The 19,313-nt window shown below is 50.4% G+C and overlaps 8 protein-coding genes across 8 annotated transcripts; 2 read left to right on the top strand and 6 right to left on the bottom strand.

Annotated features, from left to right (window-relative positions):
- Positions 1–250: 250 nt before the first annotated feature.
- BO87DRAFT_308208 (MDM34 family protein) lies at positions 251–2,013 on the bottom strand (the record flags this gene model as incomplete). Its single annotated transcript, XM_025619422.1, has 2 exons — positions 251–1,607; positions 1,679–2,013. The coding sequence occupies 2 exons, from the start codon at positions 2,011–2,013 to the stop codon at positions 251–253; spliced, it is 1,692 nt and encodes a 563-aa protein (XP_025479957.1).
- A 1,822-nt stretch (positions 2,014–3,835) lies between these two features.
- On the top strand, positions 3,836–6,138 carry BO87DRAFT_334074 (uncharacterized protein). Its single transcript, XM_025620435.1, has 3 exons — positions 3,836–5,146; positions 5,199–5,485; positions 5,557–6,138. Exons 1-3 carry the CDS (start codon positions 3,905–3,907, stop codon positions 6,023–6,025), a joined length of 1,998 nt encoding a protein of 665 aa, XP_025479956.1. The 5' UTR covers positions 3,836–3,904; the 3' UTR covers positions 6,026–6,138.
- Positions 6,139–6,310: 172 nt separating this feature from the next.
- Positions 6,311–7,205, bottom strand: BO87DRAFT_435665 (chitin deacetylase; the record flags this gene model as incomplete). The annotated part of the gene is made up of 3 exons (XM_025627778.1): positions 6,311–6,363; positions 6,435–6,799; positions 6,883–7,205. The coding sequence occupies 3 exons, from the start codon at positions 7,203–7,205 to the stop codon at positions 6,311–6,313; spliced, it is 741 nt and encodes a 246-aa protein (XP_025479955.1).
- Positions 7,206–7,698: 493 nt separating this feature from the next.
- On the bottom strand, positions 7,699–8,892 carry BO87DRAFT_358367 (Nitroreductase). The gene is made up of 3 exons (XM_025621463.1): positions 8,246–8,892; positions 8,079–8,193; positions 7,699–8,022 (listed from the first exon to the last, which is right to left on the bottom strand). Exons 1-3 carry the CDS (start codon positions 8,855–8,857, stop codon positions 7,817–7,819), a joined length of 933 nt encoding a protein of 310 aa, XP_025479954.1. The 5' UTR covers positions 8,858–8,892; the 3' UTR covers positions 7,699–7,816.
- An 868-nt stretch (positions 8,893–9,760) lies between these two features.
- Positions 9,761–10,875, bottom strand: BO87DRAFT_307891 (inositol-pentakisphosphate 2-kinase; the record flags this gene model as incomplete). Its single annotated transcript, XM_025619412.1, has 2 exons — positions 9,761–9,964; positions 10,021–10,875. 2 exons carry the CDS (start codon positions 10,873–10,875, stop codon positions 9,761–9,763), a joined length of 1,059 nt encoding a protein of 352 aa, XP_025479953.1.
- Positions 10,876–13,126: 2,251 nt separating this feature from the next.
- Positions 13,127–14,474, top strand: BO87DRAFT_376356 (thiamine-binding protein). The gene is made up of 4 exons (XM_025623277.1): positions 13,127–13,352; positions 13,645–13,750; positions 13,905–14,007; positions 14,142–14,474. Exons 1-4 carry the CDS (start codon positions 13,287–13,289, stop codon positions 14,206–14,208), a joined length of 342 nt encoding a protein of 113 aa, XP_025479952.1. The 5' UTR covers positions 13,127–13,286; the 3' UTR covers positions 14,209–14,474.
- BO87DRAFT_48360 (uncharacterized protein) lies at positions 14,139–15,982 on the bottom strand. Its single transcript, XM_025629315.1, has 3 exons — positions 15,623–15,982; positions 15,393–15,568; positions 14,139–15,324 (listed from the first exon to the last, which is right to left on the bottom strand). Exons 1-3 carry the CDS (start codon positions 15,808–15,810, stop codon positions 14,561–14,563), a joined length of 1,128 nt encoding a protein of 375 aa, XP_025479951.1. The 5' UTR covers positions 15,811–15,982; the 3' UTR covers positions 14,139–14,560.
- Positions 15,983–16,489: 507 nt separating this feature from the next.
- On the bottom strand, positions 16,490–19,280 carry BO87DRAFT_376354 (uncharacterized protein). Its single transcript, XM_025623276.1, has one exon. It carries the CDS (start codon positions 19,156–19,158, stop codon positions 16,633–16,635), a length of 2,526 nt encoding a protein of 841 aa, XP_025479950.1. The 5' UTR covers positions 19,159–19,280; the 3' UTR covers positions 16,490–16,632.
- Between the last annotated feature and the right edge of the window lie 33 nt (positions 19,281–19,313).

Genomic DNA, 19,313 nt, shown 5'->3' with positions numbered 1-19,313 from the left:
TCAAAAAACAATAAACACGCCAGATTCTTTTATGAGTACAGTTCAATCAATGTACAAAGTTCTAAAGCCCGCTTGGAAACAATTAAAACACAGTAAAGCACAGTCAAGATTAAATGCAGTGTCGTATCGGTCATGAAATGCTCCAGACTCGCTGGAGCTGGGAGGATTGCACGGGTATGAGCATCCTAGCCATGGAGAAAAGAATAGGTGAAGATAAAAGACTACAAAGACGCCCACAAGGCTGCACTAGTCACTGACCGTACGCCGGAGGGGCATCATCATGGCTGAGACGATCCCAGAACGAACTGCAAGAATTGCCGGGAGTCAATTTCTCCTCCCGCATGCGACGAGCAATTTCTCCGGCCAGTCGTTCCACCAGCGCTTGGTCAACGATGCTGGATGTCGGCTTGGTATCGGAGAATGGGAGTGCCTTGGAAGGGAGCTGGCGCGAGGCGCTTGCTTCTCCCTTCTCGTTCTCATGTTGAGCAGGAATATAGGGGTGTACCGCCACCCGCGGAGTAGCGTCGACATCAACCGCCGAGTGGTTGACTGGCTGAGCCGACGACTCTCCGGTCTCACGCAAGATCTCAGTCGCGATGTCGCGGCGTGGCATTTGCCTGGAAATACTCAAGCGGTGTCGTTCGGGAACCGTGGGAAGGTGTAGTTCACTGTTCGGAGACAGCGGGGGAGTCACTGGGTCATCGGTCTGTTCGCTGACCACCGGCAAAGGTGCCGAGCAGACAGACGGTGCACTGGTGGTCTCGGTGTAGGTGCTATCGCCGCTCACACTTGCGGCATCCTCTGGAGCCTTGGGACGACGCAGGTCCACCACACGCTTCTTCCGCCTGCGAGCATTAGATTTCGAATGGCGGCCAGCTCCCAAGCTCAGACCGTAGCTGCTGAAAGTGTGGGTATTCGTCGAAGACCGAGTCTGTGAGGATACCATGCTGGCTGTATCCTGGAAGGAGGACATCCCGCCAACCTGGGAATGTGTCCGGGAAAGTGCAGGGCTCAAAGGAGACATTACGCCACCCGAAACTTCGCCCGCGTCAGAAGGCGACGTCCATGCGCGGTAAACCACTTCTTGGATAGACGGAGTGAACAGTGATAGCGTTCGCTGGGAGTCCGTAAGTGCGGCCAAACGGAGCAAGTTCTTCTGTGAAAACAAGGAGTGCGTCTCGACCGAGGAATCCAGCGAAAGCGAAGCGATCTCTGATTCATCCAAAGCGTTTCCCTGAGCGTCCACGGGATCCTGCGGAGGACTCGCCAAAGGATCCTGGCCAGGTCCTTCACCGGCGGTGTTGGTAGCGCGATTAGCCATTTCCTCTCCAGCCCGGTATTCTGGAACCCATAGTCGGAGAGACAGGCGATGAATGATGGCGGGCAACTCATCCATAAACAAAACGCGGAGCTGGCCTTCTATTTCTCGCTGTAGAAAGTCGCGCACGAAGGGGATCGAGTCGAATGTCGACGATACCTTGAGTGACTCAAGGGGGTCATTTCGAAAGACAACTGTGATGCCTTTTTGCTTCGAGAAGACTAATATAACGAAGCCGGAAAGTTTAAAGTCGGAAAGTGTGATTTGAAGGGGAATAGTCAACGGAGTTCTGCAGTTCGAGGCGATCAGGTCAGCAAGGATGCGCTTGGCTGCGTATTAGGGTAATCCAACAACACATACGCTGCAGCGACCGGCAAGGGAGTCGCAAAGGACGGTCGGGTGAGAAGATAGGTATTGAGCGGATTTGCTTGGACGCGGGTTTTCAGGGTCAGAAAGGCGTCGCCCGTATAGGACATCTTAAAGATGCCTCGAAAGCGATCCTCGGCCAGGTCTCCGATTTCCAAGATCTCCAGCTCGGGCGGGATAGAACCGAGATTGAGTTCGGTGACATGGATATCGTCGACGATAATCGGCGGTTTTGGCGATTTATTCAAGGCGGCAGTGAGTAGTTCCTGAGCGCGAGTGTAGAAGCTCGCGTCCGCCATTAACGGCGACCAGTTGAAGTTGAACGCCATCGCGGGTCATTCAATGATGGGTGGGTTTTATTTCAGCGGAGGCGGCGACATGGGGAAAATGTGGGATAATCGACAACAGGACGCAAAGGGATATCGAGACGTATTTGAGGATCAGGCGGAAGTGCGGAGGTATCGCCGTCGAAGGTAGAAGGTGTGTGAGTGTGTGTGAGAGTGAGAAAGAAGGGAGAGGGGCGAGGAAGGGTTGATGCGCCGATAAGCCGGAATGAAGGGAAAAGATGAAAAGGGCGACGGATGGAAAGAAAAAAGAAGGCGAGGAATCCCGAGCGTCCGGCCAGTCAGTTTTACGGTTTTGGTGGTTACAGTACTTACTAGTAGTTAAGTGGTGTTGCGCTCGCGTGATCTACGCGGCGGCTCAGTCGGGTTCTTTCAGGTTGCGTATTCTACTAATTTAGAAGAAAAGAATTATTCAAATGCTCTCTGTTATTTGTGTATAACACTACCAGCCTGTCTACAGCTATCAGCCAAACTACAAATCTCCTGGGATGATTCTTTGTGAAGGTAGGGTATAGAAAATTTTCCCCAGCGGCAGGAATAACGTCACCGCACAACGGTAGGTCATAGCGGTAATACACTAGTAACCCGCTGCACCGGGAAAATTACAATAGCAAAAAGAGCAGCACAGCAAAGCCCTCCTTAACTTAAAAGACTGTGTGTAGTTAGCTTACTTCCGATCTCCTCCGACTGTAAAACCGGCCATCAAAATTAACTGGTCGTCGCGCGTCATGAGGCACCGATCGTCATGCTCCCAGGCAGGAATATGGGTCTCATGTCATTCATCCTCTTATCCGTCGACATACATTCATCCTTCTATCTAGTAGACTACAATCCCCCCCATCTCAAACACTCCATTGTATCATTCTTCCCGTCCAGCCCGCCCATCCTCGCAATTTCACTGTCAGGCCCGTGCTGGACTTGACGGGCCAGAAGCAGTGGAATCCTGTGCCGATCCACCCGTCCCATTTCCCTTTTCCACCTCCATACTCTATTTACGGAGTACGGGGTACATCTCCGAAGTCGTCCATGTCTCTCTCCTATGACTCCTGTCTAACTAACGAGTCTCAAAAACTAGATATATGCATGTCACTAACGTCCATAGTCTACCAGGGATGTGATCGGTAGTCTGCTACCTCTTTGGGAGCCAAACATTGCGCTAGATATTCCTAATCTGGCAGGTGACTTGCCCAAAAGTCTCTGGCAGGTCAATCCACGGAAAGCCTCCGATACACGAGCTTGCCGAGGCCTTTCCTTTCATCCCCGGCCATTCCAGTTCGGAACCTTACTATCACCACTCAGAGCCCTTTAATAATAATCACAAGTCAAGTTCATTGTTGTCCCTCTGGTCGGGAATTTTCATGATAGAGCCTTGTCTTCCTAACTACATCTCTCTCGGGCTTTGCATTGCCAAGAGCAAGCTCGGTACTATTAGAACTTGATCTTGAAGTATATTCATTCTAGAATACATTATCGTCTTTTGGTGGACTAGAGAAACGCCATGGCAAGAGCTCATGCCATGAGCAAATACAATGAAGCACCCTTAAAAGATGTCAATAGATGACCATGAGCAGTAGTATCGGAATCGCACTAACCTTGCTCTTGAGCTCCCTTTCCTACAAATGAAGTATGAATTTTCAAAATGGCAATGACGACCCACTTACATAAGCAATTTCTACCCCAGCAACCAAGCAACTATTCCAGATTAGGAAAGGTATCAATAGTCCTGGTAAGCATCAGTGGCTTCCACCGAATCTCGCCGCAGCTGCTGCTCTCCTCAATCTTGGGCACATTCTTGAATACACGCGGGCGCTAGGCTCATTGAGCCACTAGGACCAACTCTATCAGGATCACTCGACCCTCACACTACCACATCACCATGCTATCCCCATCCTCACCTGTTGTCGCGGCCGACAACACAACCCCTGGACAATGGATATCGAGACCAGCCACCAGAACACGCACAAGCACCCAGAGAAAGGTGTACGGGAAACGAAGAGCGGATGCGCCTAGGGCAGTGTTTGAGCAGCGAAGTCCAGCCAAGGATCTGGAAAAGGAAGCGAAAAAAGCCGTTCGGGGTGCTGTGGAGGGCCTGAGAGAGAAGCTGGCTGAGGTTACGATAGACGAGCCTGTGCCTCAAGAGACAGAGCCGGAGAAGCCTGAGGAAAAGGAGGTCGAGGTCGAAGAAGTTGACGAGAAGGACATCCAACTTAATGAGACTGAACAAGAAACACCTATGCCGGAAGCGACACCCGCCCCTGTATCCGAACCGCAAGACGAGCCATCCGCGTCCGAACAGCTGTCGCCAAACCGCAACACTAACGAAATTACAAAGTATGAGACGATGATCGAAGTGAGGATTAGCCCGACGGTGTCTGTCGAGAGACCTCGAAGGCGCAAGCAAGCTACCGAAGGAACAACAGAGAGCGGGCGGCGATCTGCAAGAAAGGACAAGCCAGCACCGCGACTATCATCCGGCTGCGTCACAGACGAGAAGGCAAATGCCTACGTTCGGCCAATTCTTAACGAAGCCTTATCCCCGGTCGCCGCGCAGAGCGTACAAAAATTTGGATCATGGGCCGCCCGGGCAGGCAACTTGTTAGAAGTGGTGAAGATCGCAGAGGGTTCCTACGGAGAAGTCTACAAACTACGTCTACGGGAAGAGCTATGCAAAAAGGAAATGTCCAAGTCCAAGCTTGCGCGCTTAAAGGCCTACGGTGATGGCGTGTTCAAGGTGGTCCCTCTGCGCGCGCAGAGCGGCCCTGGTTCGAAGAAGTTCACTAGCATCGAGGAAATTGTCTCCGAGGTAAAGATGCTCAAGTATCTCGATCCCATCCCCGGGTTCGCTCGCTTTCGGGAGATCCACGTCGTTCAGGGTCGCTTCCCCGAGAACTTCCAAACGGCGTGGGACTACTACAAGAAGACCAAGGACGATTGTCTGAATCCGAACCCGTCTAGTAAACGGGCCTACCCCGACTCACAACTCTGGGCTATCATTGAGATGGACGATGCTGGCTGTGAGCTGGAAAAGTTCTCCTGGTCATCCATCTTCCAGATCTACGACATCTTCTGGGGAGTCGCAATGGCTCTTGCACGGGCGGAGGAATACGCATTGTTCGAGGTTCGCACCCATTCTTCAGAATACCATAACACCATCTCTAACATAACCACAGCACCGAGATCTCCACCTCGGTAACGTCTGCATACGAAGCACACGCCCCGAAGGCCGCATGGATCCACCGACCGACCACGAAATCATCAGCCAGTCATTCACAAGTGGCTTCGGACTCAGCACCCTCGAAACCACCATCATCGACTACTCCCTCTCCCGCGCCGCGTTACGCATGGGCGAAGAAGCAGAGCTCGTCGAAGTCGCCTCCTCAGATCTAGACAAGAAACAAATCTTCGACGCCATCGGCCGCGACGAAGACGAGATCATGCTACGGAATACCTACAGATAGTACGTATCCTTATCACCAGACTACAAACATCCCCAATAAGATATCCGGACTAACTAACAACAACCCACAGCATGCGCGCCGAAGTCTACCACGGCGAACCCCTCAAGACCGAAAAATCCCCGGACATCCCAGGCATCTGGGCCGAATATGCCCCACGAACCAACCTCGTCTGGCTCGTATTCCTACTCAAGTCCCTACTCAAGAACAGAAAGAGCGAGCCGGCCCCCACGGCACCGGCTACACCTGCTCGACAGCCTCTTGCGCCCTGCTCACCTAATAAAGGTCTGAAGAAGCAGGTGGCGAAGTCTCCGCTGGAGAAGATAAAGCAGCAGCACCAGCAGCAGTTGGAGTACAGGCCGAGAGTGACGGCTGCGACGCAGGAATATATCTCTCAGTTGAAGAAGACGCTGGAGGATCGGTTGCAGGCTGTTCTGGAGTTGTTGGATTTGGAGAGTGGGCATGAGGATATGTGTTGTGCGGCGGATTTGGTGGCGTATGCGATTGATACGCAGTGGTTGGATGAGAAGGATTTCTTTTAATTTGTGCTCAACTGTATAGCATTGCATTGGGGGTGTTGGGTTTGGAGTTGTGGTGATATAAGTTATTTCCAAGCATCATGGTATAGATAAATGGTTGGGGCGGCGTTTCGGAGGATCGGTTATACTACAGGATATATACTATATTTACGATTATATCTAATACACGTTCTACAGACTTCAACAAACTGAAAAGGACTGAGCAGATGAACATTGAACCGTGACTCGCATGCAAAATATATAAAATTCTACTCTCACTGGACCACAACACTCCCCCAGCCAACACATCTAACGATACCAAAAATCCATCGGCTCCCCCAGGCAATCGGCCACAGTCGTAGCTAAATCAACTAATCATCAGCATCACAGCACGCCCCAAGTAAAAGCCAAGGAAAGGAAAAGGAAAACCTACCAACCAACCCCCTCCTCCTACTCTCCTCCAACATAACCCTCGTCAAAGTCCAAACCGTCTGAGCATGCGTATCATGCGCCAACACCACCGTCCCGCCCGCCTGCACTCCCTCTACAAAGTTCCTCACACTCTCCCCAATCAACCACGGCGTATTATTCTCATAGTCCTTGGTATCCACACTCGCCCCGATAACATGGTATCCGAGGTCTGTCATCAATGCGAGGATCCGTCCGTCCACGGCTAAGAAGGGCGGGCGCATATAAGTCGGGACTCGACCGATGAAGGTCCGGAAGAGGGACTCGAGGGTGTTCATCTCGTTGATGATGGTGGGGTTGTCGAGGGCGGGGAGGAAGGAGTGGCCGAACCTATGAAGTACTTAGTATATATGAATCATTGTGTTTGATTGCGGTGGTGCTGGATGGTGATAGTGGGATGGGGGAGAACTTACGTGTGAGAGGCTATCTGGTGCCCTTCGTTGTAGATACGTTGTAAGATGGGAGCACTCTCCTGAAGTCGGTAGCCGTTCACGAAGAAGGTGGAGCGTGCGCCGTATTCGCTGAGGAGGTCGAGAAGCTGGGGTGTGTAGGTTGAGGGCCCGTCGTCGAAGGTTAGGGCGATGGTGTTGGGGACGGTGCAGTGCGTGATTAGCAGGCCGTAGGGGACAGTGGAGGAGTGGGTGGTTTCGTTGATGGGGTGGCTGGAGCTGCTGTGAGGGAGGAGGGAGAGGATGGTGAAGATGAGGGTGAGGGTTGTTGCTAGGAGGTTCGGCATGGTGTATGTGTATGAATAGGATAAGGATAGATGAATGAATGGGGTTGGTTATGGATACTAGGGAGGGATGGAGAGTGTAGAAGAGAGGTAGGATTGGGATGATAGGGTCAATTGAGGATGGTTCGCTTTTGGGGATACCATGTTGGGTGGATTGTCTTGCTAAATGTACAGTATTTGGAAGGAATAGATGTTGTGGTTGCTGAAGGAAGGCTCGGGAGTGTATCTGAGATGGGAAGGAGTGGTATCTTCTTTCCTGGGTTGGTGTGCTTTTCTGGGTATGTATAATAGCCATATGAATATGCTGCATTTTCGACATTAGCTGGTTTGTTCAGTAGACGATAGGGTAATAGGCACTCGGGTATAAATCTATCTTAGTTTATCAGATGAGCATACTAGCCAGTTCAGTTCTGATATCTTGACTCCCATGTCTCTCACATCCTTAGCATGGCATCATATCGGGAAAGATGACTTTTGAAACGTATCCAGACTTCTGGCAATATTTATACTGCATTGATCCTAAATCCTGGATTGATGTTGCGCTAACTTACAAACCATCTAGTCTAACTAACAGACACAAAGCGAAATGACCAAGCCACCGCCAGCTAGCACAATTACAACTTGCCAAAAACCTTCACTCTCTCCTCAACGGGCTTCTTCGGCTTCTCCTGACCCTCTACTTCGGGGCTACCAAACACCAACTGAGAGATAAGCCGCCAGTCAGTAGGAATATCCCACTGCTTGGCCACAGGAGCATCGATAAGCGGGTTATAATGCTGCAAGTTGGCACCGAAGCCAAGAGATTCAAGACCGATCCACACTGCATTCGTTAGCATTACGATCCCAAGTCAAAATCAAGCAGGATCAAAGACATACAGAAGTACTGATGCATAGCATTAGTATGGTGCGCCCAAGGCTCAAACTGGTCCTTGTAGGTAGGGAACTTCTCCTTGAAAGGCTCGATGTGCGCGGGGTCTTCATAGAAGAGGATCTATCACACAATTAGCACAATATCCCGGCATGAATACAAGCAATTGACATACAGTTCCCAATCCATTCTTAAACCCCTGCAGCTTCGGCTGCGTCTGATTCTTCCACATCTCCTCAGGCAGCGTCCCCTCCTTCACACGGGCCTGGAACAAATCCATCGTAATATCCCAGAGGCGCTCATGCTCCTTATGCAGCAGAACAACCAACCTCGTCGACTGCGTATTAAACGCACTAGGAACATTCAAAATAGCCTGATTAACAAGCTCCTCGATCTTCTCATCTGGCACGGGGCTATTCTTCCCGAGCTTGTAAATGGAATGGCGACCCTTGGCCAAATCCACGAGCGCACCAGAGCTAGGCATTTGAGAAGGCATCTTCACTGACCCAGTAGACGAAAATGATCTAACAGCAGAAGCAGAAGCAGAAGTAGTCACCAAAGGCGAAGGCGTATTAACAGCAGGAAGATTATTGCCCCGTAATCCAAACAACGAAGAAGATGAAGACGAAGAACGGAAAACTCGACGAGCAAGAACCCTCGGGACAGCCATGATATTTGTATGTGTCGTCGCAGCAAAGAGATTACTAGTAATAATATTCTCGGTAAAAACCAATAATGCAAGTCCCGCTAGACAAACCCCGATTAATCCCAGGAGATGTAACCGCATGATCAACAACAAACAACAACACCTTTCTCTTCCGCCCACCCCAGCCGTTAAAAGCATCCGCGCGGAGGAAAGAGGCGAGAGCGGCGCGGAATTACGGATGAAAACGCTTATTAATGGACATCAATGATTACTCTACCAACCTAACTACTTTGTAAGTTACTTGGATAGTTAACCTACTTGGACTGTGGCTGCTTTGTAAGGGCAAAGAATTCCTCCGCTTGGGAAGAAGATTGATGTCAATTGTGGGGTTCTATTACTCTTGATTATTGCATTGAGTATACTAGTCTTGTCCTTCTCCTTCTCTGGGCTTCGAGGTCGGTCGGTGAATTGGGCCTCCGTTCGGGGTATTCGGTCGGAAATCCCGATGCTAGCTTTGGGTGAGCGGGTGACGTCATAGCTGGGAGGGATAGTCAAGTCACTTGTGTTGGTAAAGAGACTACATTGAATTATACTTAAGACACAGATACTGCTATGAGATGATATCAAGTACTGCGGAAGAGTATATATTATCCAATAGAGCCATAGAGTAAGAAGTGAATCCCTAAGTAATTAGTGTACACATCAAGTAAGAAGCAAGACCGAAACCGGAAAAGAGATGCATCAAATTTGTAGCAAGACGTATCACTGACCCTCTCCTGCCCCGATAAAATGCAAGCAACATAATCATGAAGCAAATATGCCAACCGAACATTTAAAAAGTGAGTAGAAACATGATATCAAAAGCACGATGCACGAGAAACGAAGAAAGAGAAAGGCCGTCAATCATTACCGTGCGACATTCCATAATGGGTCGCCTGGTGCATACCTCAATAGGGTGCTGTGAACCCCTAATCATCGCAGCTGCTATTGCAGATTGTAGCTGTAAGACGCAGGAAATAGTTCAAGACAAGTTATTACGGACCCCTATATCGAGGACTGTGAATGCGCCCGTGGACTCTGCTGAGCACACTCGCTTTCCGATACGTTGTTCTTGGCCCCTGCGTACCAGTCCTCCACGATCAATTGGTGCTCCAGGTCCAGCCAGTACTTGGCTTTCCCGCCAGCCCCGGTTTTGAGGTCCAAATCCCCCAGCCTAATCTCCACACGGCCGGAATCGTCGCGTGGCATCTATGCTGATGTTAGCGGACACGTGGCGCGCCGGTGAAAGCTATGGATGTACCTACCCTGATGAACATTGTACAGTCTCGCAGCGTCATCGCAAGCGACTTTTCGCGCGAACTTGGCGGTGGACCATAAAGCCCCACATCCTGTAAGGCTTTCTGATGTGTCAGGAGCCTCTGCAGCGTTCCATTTCGATAAAGTACTTTTGCCAGCCGTGGCTGGTCTTTGCATCCCTTGACAAATTGGGCCGCACGGAGGACATTGTCGAACCTGTCAGATACCAGGTCGAGGGGGCAGAATGATTGTTCTTCCGCCAATCCCTTCTTGCGTGCCTTTTGGTTCTTCATATCGCGGAGTGCGCAGGTTCGGCATCTCCGGGAGTTCGGGGGTGCAGAGGGGGATTGAATTAGCCACTTAGGTTTCAACTCTGACAGCGTCGTTCCGGGAATGCTGAATGTAGTCATGTCTGTTATGAGTAGCCCGAACGGCTCCACCGTAGAGAGGTACACCCCTTGGCGTCGTTTTGGACGCTGGCCGCTTCGCTCTGCTGCCTGTAGCTGTTCATTGCACCCTTGAACAAGCCCTCTGGGGAGATAAACGAGCTCCTGATTAACTAGCTCTTCTGGTTTGAAAAGAGGTCGAATGCATCTGTCAAAATTGCGTGCAATCTCCTGATAAGAGATGCCTGCGCTCGTATCCTTGCGGAGTCGAAGCAGTTTACCCTTAAACTTGGCAGGCACTTGGAATGTACCTATTGTGCTAGGTAGTGAGTTGGAAACAGTCGCAGAGAGGTCATTTCTTCCATCAAAGTTCATCTCTGGTGGAGCGAGGATCCGATAGATGACATTGGCGCCGCCTTCCGCGAGGTAAACGAGCCGAGCTCCTACTGGGAGCTCTAGTAGATTGGGCTTTGTCATTGGTCAGGTAAGTGGAAGACGAACAATGACGATGGTAGTCGACTGAGGTAAGAACCATGACAAATGCCACAAGCAGACGTCCGCAAGAATGCTACAGCCCTGGTTAATATAGTAACAGCAAACGTTCTAGCTCCGTGGTATGCGCGCAACGTGATGTACAGAGTCACGTGGGCTTGAATTAGTCCCGCAAGGAAAAAGTCCGAGGCGCAGCAGGCAAGAATTCAGTGTGCAGTGGAAAAGGGAACATGCAGCCTCTTCATGTACGCAGATGCAAATCACTTAAAACGGACACTGGGCCTTCCAGGGGGATGGATAAGCGTCCAGCGCAGCGCGAGCCTGAACGTGGAGAGAGGGGAGTAGCTGATCTAAAATACTAGTTCAACAGCCGGGCGAATCTTGTCTCTTCAGCTGTCTCTCTTTCAGGCAAGTATTCACGCTTTTTGCAAGTACGGAGCCTCGTTACAATCGGCCAATTGGCTCTCAGCGGATGGGAGGATAAGATGCTCGATGAAATCGCACGGACTGTGCCCACTATTCTCAGGTGATCGATCTCAGTAATTTAAGGCCTACTCAATCACCCGCACGGCAAGTGATGAGCTCAGGGATTCTGGAGGGAAATCCCCCAACCCGATTGCGTCTAGTGGCAACAGTCGCTAGATCTGGGAAGGACGAGCCTTGTGCAGGGATTAGGTCGTCGCAGCCCCGTGGCGCTTGGCCGTGCGAGCCTTAGGCGGATCCCATGCCAATCATATCACGGCGCGCAGATTTATCTCGAAAGGTCTCAGTATTGTTACCACAGCGCGCACCTGACGCTTCAAGCGACACGAGCAGCTAGCCAATACTGTGACAAGATAAGAAAGACTTCGTAAATGAGAAAAGTAACGAGTAGTGGTTACCGTCCGAAGCGAAATCTGGGTGAGCGCTTAAACGCAAGGCGTCGGGCACGCAAACGTCGACAGAGCCCGGGTCCTGACGCTGCACCGCGACGAGAAGAGGCGGTCAGAAACGTGGACAGCTGAGCAGACGCTGGTTGGAGGTCGAGGGTGAGGAGTACAAGGTAGATAGAGTTGACTGAACGTCACGGAATATGCTAAATCATGCGAGCGATACTGCCGTAGTCGCTAGTGAACTATCGGGACAAACTAACGAAGCGCACTGGAAGACAAAACGGTCGGACCAGCAGGGCTGCGTCACACCCGGTCGGATGGGCTGGTTCAGAAGGAGAGTCGGCCAACTGAAAGAGAAGAAAGTGATCTCAGCTGAAAATGAAATTGATCAAGGAGGGTGAGCGAAGCCAGTGAGGATAGGAGATTAGCCACGAGGCAAGAGAAGGTCGACAAATCTAGGTTGGTGAATGCGAATTTGGTACCAGAGGGGCGGACCGAAACAATTGCAGATGACAGACGACCCAAGCAAGGGCCCAGTGCGATTTGACGATTTGAAGGCGTTCTTCCTTCCCGTCTTATCCTGCCAGAGCCTCGAGCACCTCCTTTGTTTTCTCTGCAGGCCATTGTTGGCCATATGTCCTCTTGTAAGTTGTGTTCCCCCCTCATAGGAACCGGGTGGGACAATTATTATTGACTTATTCTTTGAGAAACCAGAAATAAGAGCAAGGAATAAAAAGAGGGTCACCAAAGGGAAAATCGGACAAACGATTCGCTAGTAAAACTAGCATCTGCCCCAGGATCGTTAGATCCAGATCCATCTTCCCACACCCACAGCAGTAGTCTAGTCTAGTTGATAGTGAGTCTTAGGGACATCCTCGGCCGTCGGCCCAAGTTTAGTACAAACCGGTCATGATGCTGCTGAAGGCGCTGGAATCCGGGGAAGAAGGAAGATGAAAAAAAAGCAAACCTGCATCAAAGGAGCACTAATTCCTCCCGGTCGGGTTTCGCCAGGGTAAAGTTGGCTTCAGATATGAGACCTCACAAACCGATCGTCATCCACAGCAACGCATTGTGCTCAAGATACGTCTTCCATCTTGGTTTTGGTGATGTGTTGTCCGCGGAAACGTACAGATCTTCGCTGGAGTTGTCTTCCTCAGAGAGCGGGTGGGATTATATTCCACCATAGAGAAGCGAGTAACGAACAATTCCGATGATTATAAGCTAGTAGTTGTACTTAGCCAATGCGCATCTCCTGATAGAGTGGTGTAATGTCAATGCGAACTGATTGCAAGTCACGATTGCCCCTCCGGCCGCCGTTAAGGCCCCGCGCTTGCTAATGAACTCCTCTTGTCTCCTCACTGCCCGCCAAAAAAAGTGGCTGGCTGCTTCCACTTGTCAATCCATTCCCATCCTCCAGTAGAAATCATTTCTCACACGCAATCAGATCCCCTAATTCTATTTGGATTGAATATTCATTTAGTTACAACTACTATCTAACTCCAAATCTGGTTCTGCACAACAAATATGGCCGAAACATCCTCATCCATCCCGACTCCCCCGCACTGCACCGCCGATTTCTGTTTGATTCCAGTGGGTTATTCCTTCCATTCCTTGCAACTATCTAGTTATTTGCATCATGCTGCTTGACTATTCCCGCATCTTACCCATGTAATCAATACCCGGTTCATGGATGAAAGTGACGTGACACTTTCATTCATTCAGTCAATCATTCCCATCATGTCCGTCCAGCGTCAATCAATCAATCAATCATCCCACATGCATACCCACGAACCACAAACCTCTAACCCATAACCCCATATGCATTCTCCGACTTTGGTAAACTTCGCTAAAAACCTACACTACACTATACTTACGATAATAGATCGGCACCTCATCCCCTTCCGTGTCCGCCCAAATAGCCGATGTTCAGCGCCTTATTGAGAAATCCGGCCTGAAATACGTCATGCATTCAGCTGGCACCACTCTCGGTATGTATACCATCGCTATTGGGAAATTTATCCTCCGAGAGTACTACTATTAGCATACTTTTGTACTGGTTATATTGTATTGATGTGTGCGCGTGCGCATGGGTATGGCTTTATTGGCTGCTTGCTGACTGACGGGTTCTACTTACTATCATAGAGGGTCCTTGGGATAGAGTTCATCAGGTCATTGGTCAGGCGCATACGATTCTTCATCGGCAGGGTATCGTGAGGATTCAGACGGATATTCGGGTTGGGTCGAGGTGTGTTTTCATTCATTCTTTTCTTTTGATTTTTCTTGTTTGTTTGCTTCTTTTCTGGGGACTGTTGTTTATCTACGGGCTTGGTGGGGTATGGGTTACACAGGCTAACATGATTAACTCTTTCTTGCTTACAGGACCGATAAGGAGCAGTCCTTTGAGGATAAAGTGAACAAGGTCCGTGAGTTGTTGAAAAACGACTGAGTAAGAGACTACGAGGGGATGTGCGTAATACTCGATTGAGTGGATATGCTCCGGTAGTTGCACTTTTCTTTACATGCTATCGCTGCTTATGGACATGGTGAAACGGTCATATCAGTTAGGTACACTGTGCACAATATAATAATCATCCGAACGCCAACCTTATACCCCTCCCTATTTATAGCAAAGGAATGTCGTGAGGCTCGTCCAAAACTTTGAAATCCAGCGCTGATGTTGCAACTGTAAATATGTGGAATGAATGCAAAATGACAATGTACTATATAGGCTAGTAATCAAAATGAAGGGTGAAAGGACGGTGAAGATTCCAACGAAGTATGAGGTCACAGCGGTCAGCTTAGACTGCAATACCGCCGCCCAGCAGACTTCCCCAATCTCCGCCTGCCCAGATCCACTCTCCCATGCTGGGATTCGCTCCGTCCTTGGCTTTCTGGACGACTTCGACCAGACCCTTGAAAACGTTGGAGTAGGTGGACGCCGAGCTGGTAACGCTGACCGAAGTCAGGTTCGTCCGTCCAGTAGCGTTGGTAACATTGTTCAAACTGTCCACGGTGTCGATGGCGGGACCCTTGTCGAAGAAGTCAACCAGGATAAAGGTAGGCTGGCGACCATTGTATTCCTTCTTGCATTTGGTTGCTGTGTCACCAAGGTTTCCGGTTCCTCCAGAAGCCGCATTGGTGGTAGAGATGTAGCTGACGTTGGGATACTCAATGTCTAATGTCTCTTGGTAAAGAAAGTGGTTCATGAATGGGAGGCGGTTGGAAGACAAGGCGGTGGAAAGCTCGTTCTTGACGCTCGAGGGACGATCGGGCTCACAGGAGAAGTTGGAAGCGGAGGTCACATCGTAGTTGTTCTCCCAGATAAAAGTGAACTCATCCATCAGATACGGTGCCACCGTGTTGCTGGAAGCGTCCAAAGATGCCACGAAGGTCATCAACCGGGTACCATTATTGATCAGTTCCTGCAATGTTGGCCACGAGCTCGGTGCGGAGGTTTGGGAGGTCGGAGTGTAGGTGTAGTTGGTGAGATTGGCCGTTTCGAATTGCGAGTGAAGATCAGAAGCTGTTGCGTCATCTGAGTTGACCAGCAAAACAGTCACAACTGGTGATTGACGGAAGATGTCAGTTATTAGCTCTTTTGGGAGTAATTGCAGTCCGCCACCAACATACCATCATTGGGGTTGGAGTCCAACCAGCCTTTGATATCTGACAGCCATGTACTCAACAATCCTGCATCTAGATAATCGCAACTAGAGTGGCATAGACGCCACTGTGAATTCGACTTATGAACTTGAGCTGTGACAAGACGGACACCAGCGTCAAGCTGGAGTGTAGTGTTGTAGTACCTGTGGACTGGTCAACAAACTGCATTGACGTTCTGCCTTCCCAATTGAACTTACTGGTCTCCAAAGGTAGAGTAATCCGTCGAGGCATCTCGTAGAAACGGACTGTCGTGTGCGCCCAGGTGAGTGATTTCTCCGTATGACTTGGAACACAAGTCTGGGGAGTTGTTGCATGCAGTGGATCGCGGCCGTACAGCCTTCGCCGCTGCGAAGGGCAGGAGCGCTAGAACTCCTAGTCCTAGCATACTGATTGCGCGTTCTGTTTGGTTGGAAAAGGGTATCGATTGTTCAGATGCTATATAAGCCGGAAGGACTCATGCAAGAAGAAAATTGGATGCGAAGTCCAAGCAACAAATGATACAACAAAATGCGCGTATATCAAGACAAGAAAAAGGGGAAATTATCAGTCTACTCGATTCAAGGGTTTAATTAATTGATGCGCCCTGATGAGTGACAATTATTGTTTCAATGAGGAAAAAGAGGGGGGGCGAGAGAGGAAGAAGAATCAGACACAGTAAGAATCCAATATTCGGGCCATAAAGGATGTGTAAAAGGATGCGGATGATGCAGGCAAGCAGGCAGAGCAATAATCAATAAACCACTCTGGTGAAAGCACTGAGTGAATTGTGCAGAGAGTGTGGACTACCAAGACGCACTACATGGTCTCCCAAAGCCTGAACCACGGCAACAACCGCGCCATTTGGCTTGGGATCACCCTTACGGGTCATGAGAAAGTTTCGAGGGCAGTGTTGATCTGCCAGTAACGGTGGGCCAGTATGAACAAGGCTCTGGGAGATGGAGTCTGGCCGCGTTGCCTGCCAACCTATTCTTAGGAACAAGGGTCGGTCATGGCTGCTCCTGTTTCGCATTTTCGCTGACTTCGCTGACGGGGCCACGCCATTGCCCGTGGCGAAGCCCACCCGTGTTTGTCTCGTTTGTTGTGTGGCCGCGTTGCCCCGGGTTTCTTCACGTGAGCGGTGTCTTGTCTTGGGCTGGGCTAGAATTACATTTTATATATTTTATCATGATGCTATGTAGTAAGACAATATTGTACATATAAAGTATATTCACCGGCTACTCACAAAGGCTGCCCCTCGCAGGCTCTTCTCCCTCAAGAAGGTTCGACGTGTTCGACGTTGAGACATCTTCGAGCTGGGTGGGTTCACCAGCCGATACACATCCCTGGGTGCACAACCCTGGAGCAGGAGGGGCTGTCCCCACGCACGGTCAATATCTCCCAGGACTCGCTCCACACTATATGGGTTTTCCCGTCGCAACATGCGACTCATGTGACGACTGGAGCGGCGAGGTCGTCCGTATAGAACAGCAAGTCGGTGCCGGCAGGCTCGTCTGATCCATCTCGTCCAAAGCTGCACACCGTTCTGTCCAAGCTCCCGAAGGAGAACAAGTCCGCGCACCCAAGGAACTAAGTTTCCACCCTCCGTGTGGAAAGGATTATAGTCGTCTCGTTTGGAGGAAACTCGCATCCGGAACCCCCAGTAGACGAGAGCGGCTTGCGTCTGTTTGCTGAAGATGGCCCCGAGAATGGTATTGCCGTGCTGGTCAGGTGAGATAGTATGAGATGACTGCTGTACAGCCGATAGCGAGATGATCTGGAGAGGAGCGTGGTCTTGTTTAGGGTTAGAAGAATAATGACGGGCCAGCCAGAGACAACATGTCCGAAGCTCATCCCAACAATTCATCATGCCCAATCGCTTGATCATCTCGACCCAAAGGTCAGGAGACACAGAAGCACCCACAGGAACGATGCGTCGTAAGACTCGGAAGAGGAAGGTTACTTCCACAACTTCGGAACGGCGCTGACCCTTGATCGGGCTGACACCGGGCCTGCGAGGCGTCAGAACCTTTTCAACCATGAAGTCAATGCTCTCTTTGGTGGGGCTTTGACTGCGCAGTGCCATTTCATCAACCAGCTTGGAGGCCAGAGTCCACTCGCCAGCTGCAAGATGTTTCCTAAAATGGATGTTGAACAAAGCCGGCCCTTCGTTGGATAGTTCACTCAAGACTGCAAGGGTCATATGATAATGACGCCAATCCTGACTCATATAGTAAGATAGAAGTAGAGACTCCTGTATGCGCGCATCCTCAAGGACATCGGGATGCTCGTCGCTATGGAGCAAGTCCGATAAGAGGATGTCGCGGTTCTCCGTGGCAAGCTTGCGAAGAAGACGCACAAAGACAGAGTTCCCCAGCGAAATGCCTGCTCGTTCAAGCTTACGGAGTTTGCTCAGTATATCTTGACTTCCCCGAGCCCTGAGCGCCATCTCCCGCAGAGATTGCGGTCCAAGAGCTGACACGCCGAACATTTTCAAGCCAGAAAGAATTGTATCGAAGTTAAGAGCCTCCGTTGCAAAGATTCGGGCGCCGAACTCGTCCTTAATTGGTCTCTCTTCATGCGCCACCTTGCTTTGAGTCTCCGCAGCGAGTTTGTCAGGATCATCGGTTTCGATCATATTTTCAGGGAATCGTTGGGAGGCATAGCTATGAAGTTCTTGGTAGGATGCCCATGGCCCGTGCTGTTTGGCGCTCTCTAGTAATGGCTCGAATTCGTCGAAAGAATGTGGATGGTCATTTTCTTGGATGAGGAGTCTGTGCATTGAAAGCGCATCGCCAAGCCGACCACAGCGTAACAGAGTAGACATGATGGGAGCATAGATCTGGTGGCCTGGAGTCATGCGGCAGATGCTGCGGAAGGCCCATAAGCTTGATGAGGCAGCCCGCCCCCCTGGCTTTATCGCTCCAGTGACTCTGTTTTGTTGTCGAGAACGAGCGATCGGCCGGAAGACATGCAGGATATCGTTCGGGTGTGTCAAATGAGGATGATGAAGGCGTTTGTGCCATCCAACAGCCTGCTGTGTCATGCCACGGTCAATAAAGCCACCAACAACAGCCTCATAAAAACCCTCCCAGCGTTTCCCCGTTGTACTCCAAAGCGCCAGCGCATAATTAGCGATTTCATTTAGAATGACACCGTGCCGTATGCCAGCTTCCACGAAGCTTTGCCAAAAGAAATCGGCGACTTCTCCTTCAACGGGCAGTTGCACACCGTCAACTCGGTTCGTCAAGCCCTCCCATATATCCAACGTGCCTTTATCACCATAATGTCGCTGCCGGTAGCGCAGTAGCTCCTCCCAGAGTGCAAAATCGTTCCGATGCACCGGGTCGTCCACTAATCGGGTTCCAATGTCATCCGTATGTCCTATGTCCGATTCGAAGTCCAACCTCTCCGGTTGTAACGCGAGGCTGCGAGGGTTTATGGCAAAAGAGTTTTGAGTCGAGTCGCCCGAGCCTCCACCTTTAGCTGCGGCCTGTTTGTGTGGCGTATTGATTTCGTATATGCGGAAGCTGAGTGCTCGTTTCGTTGATGAGAAAGAGGAATCATTCGCAGGCGTTTGTTGCAACTCCGCTGCTGACGCGCTTCTTGCTTGCTTATGAGTCTTGGATAAGCATCGAACACATTTAGCTGTGCGCCGGACGTCCAATTGTTCAACCCCAATTGGCATCGATATCAGGGAGTCGAGAACCGAGAGAGCTGACGGCCTCTTCAGTAGTCGAAGAAGAGCCGGGCGCATGAGGTTTGAGGAAAGGAGAGCGAAAGGAAGGCGGCAGTAAATCTGACCATCCTCATAAATCGCACTCTATCACAAAGTGTGTTAGTGGCACATATGATCACGGGTAAATGGCGGCTTTCGTCTGCTCTGCACACCTTTGATTCCGCGGACTACTT

This window comes from Aspergillus neoniger, assembly GCF_003184625.1.
Source record: "Aspergillus neoniger CBS 115656 unplaced genomic scaffold BO87scaffold_15, whole genome shotgun sequence".
Taxonomy (NCBI): Eukaryota; Fungi; Ascomycota; class Eurotiomycetes; order Eurotiales; family Aspergillaceae; genus Aspergillus; species Aspergillus neoniger.
The sequence above is the reverse complement of the archived record's forward strand: the minus strand, read 5'-3'. Positions and strand labels throughout refer to the sequence as shown.

Excerpts from the sequence above, each read along its gene's own strand:
- BO87DRAFT_334074 (XM_025620435.1), top strand. The coding sequence starts at position 3,905 with ATGCTATCCCCATCCTCACCTGTTGTCGCGGCCGACAACACAACCCCT. Across the intron at positions 5,147-5,198 it reads AGGAATACGCATTGTTCGAG|CACCGAGATCTCCACCTCGG; the intron begins GTTCGCACCCAT and ends ACATAACCACAG. Across the intron at positions 5,486-5,556 it reads CTACGGAATACCTACAGATA|CATGCGCGCCGAAGTCTACC; the intron begins GTACGTATCCTT and ends AACAACCCACAG.
- BO87DRAFT_358367 (XM_025621463.1), bottom strand. The coding sequence starts at position 8,857 with ATGCGGTTACATCTCCTGGGATTAATCGGGGTTTGTCTAGCGGGACTT. Across the intron at positions 8,194-8,245 it reads TTAAGAATGGATTGGGAACT|ATCCTCTTCTATGAAGACCC; the intron begins GTATGTCAATTG and ends ATTGTGTGATAG. Across the intron at positions 8,023-8,078 it reads TGCTATGCATCAGTACTTCT|TGTGGATCGGTCTTGAATCT; the intron begins GTATGTCTTTGA and ends TAACGAATGCAG.
- BO87DRAFT_376356 (XM_025623277.1), top strand. The coding sequence starts at position 13,287 with ATGGCCGAAACATCCTCATCCATCCCGACTCCCCCGCACTGCACCGCC. Across the intron at positions 13,353-13,644 it reads CCGATTTCTGTTTGATTCCA|ATCGGCACCTCATCCCCTTC; the intron begins GTGGGTTATTCC and ends TTACGATAATAG. Across the intron at positions 13,751-13,904 it reads TTCAGCTGGCACCACTCTCG|AGGGTCCTTGGGATAGAGTT; the intron begins GTATGTATACCA and ends TTACTATCATAG.
- BO87DRAFT_48360 (XM_025629315.1), bottom strand. The coding sequence starts at position 15,810 with ATGCTAGGACTAGGAGTTCTAGCGCTCCTGCCCTTCGCAGCGGCGAAG. Across the intron at positions 15,569-15,622 it reads TACTCTACCTTTGGAGACCA|GTACTACAACACTACACTCC; the intron begins GTAAGTTCAATT and ends ACCAGTCCACAG. Across the intron at positions 15,325-15,392 it reads GGACTCCAACCCCAATGATG|TTGTGACTGTTTTGCTGGTC; the intron begins GTATGTTGGTGG and ends GTCAATCACCAG.
- BO87DRAFT_376354 (XM_025623276.1), bottom strand. The coding sequence starts at position 19,158 with ATGCGCCCGGCTCTTCTTCGACTACTGAAGAGGCCGTCAGCTCTCTCG.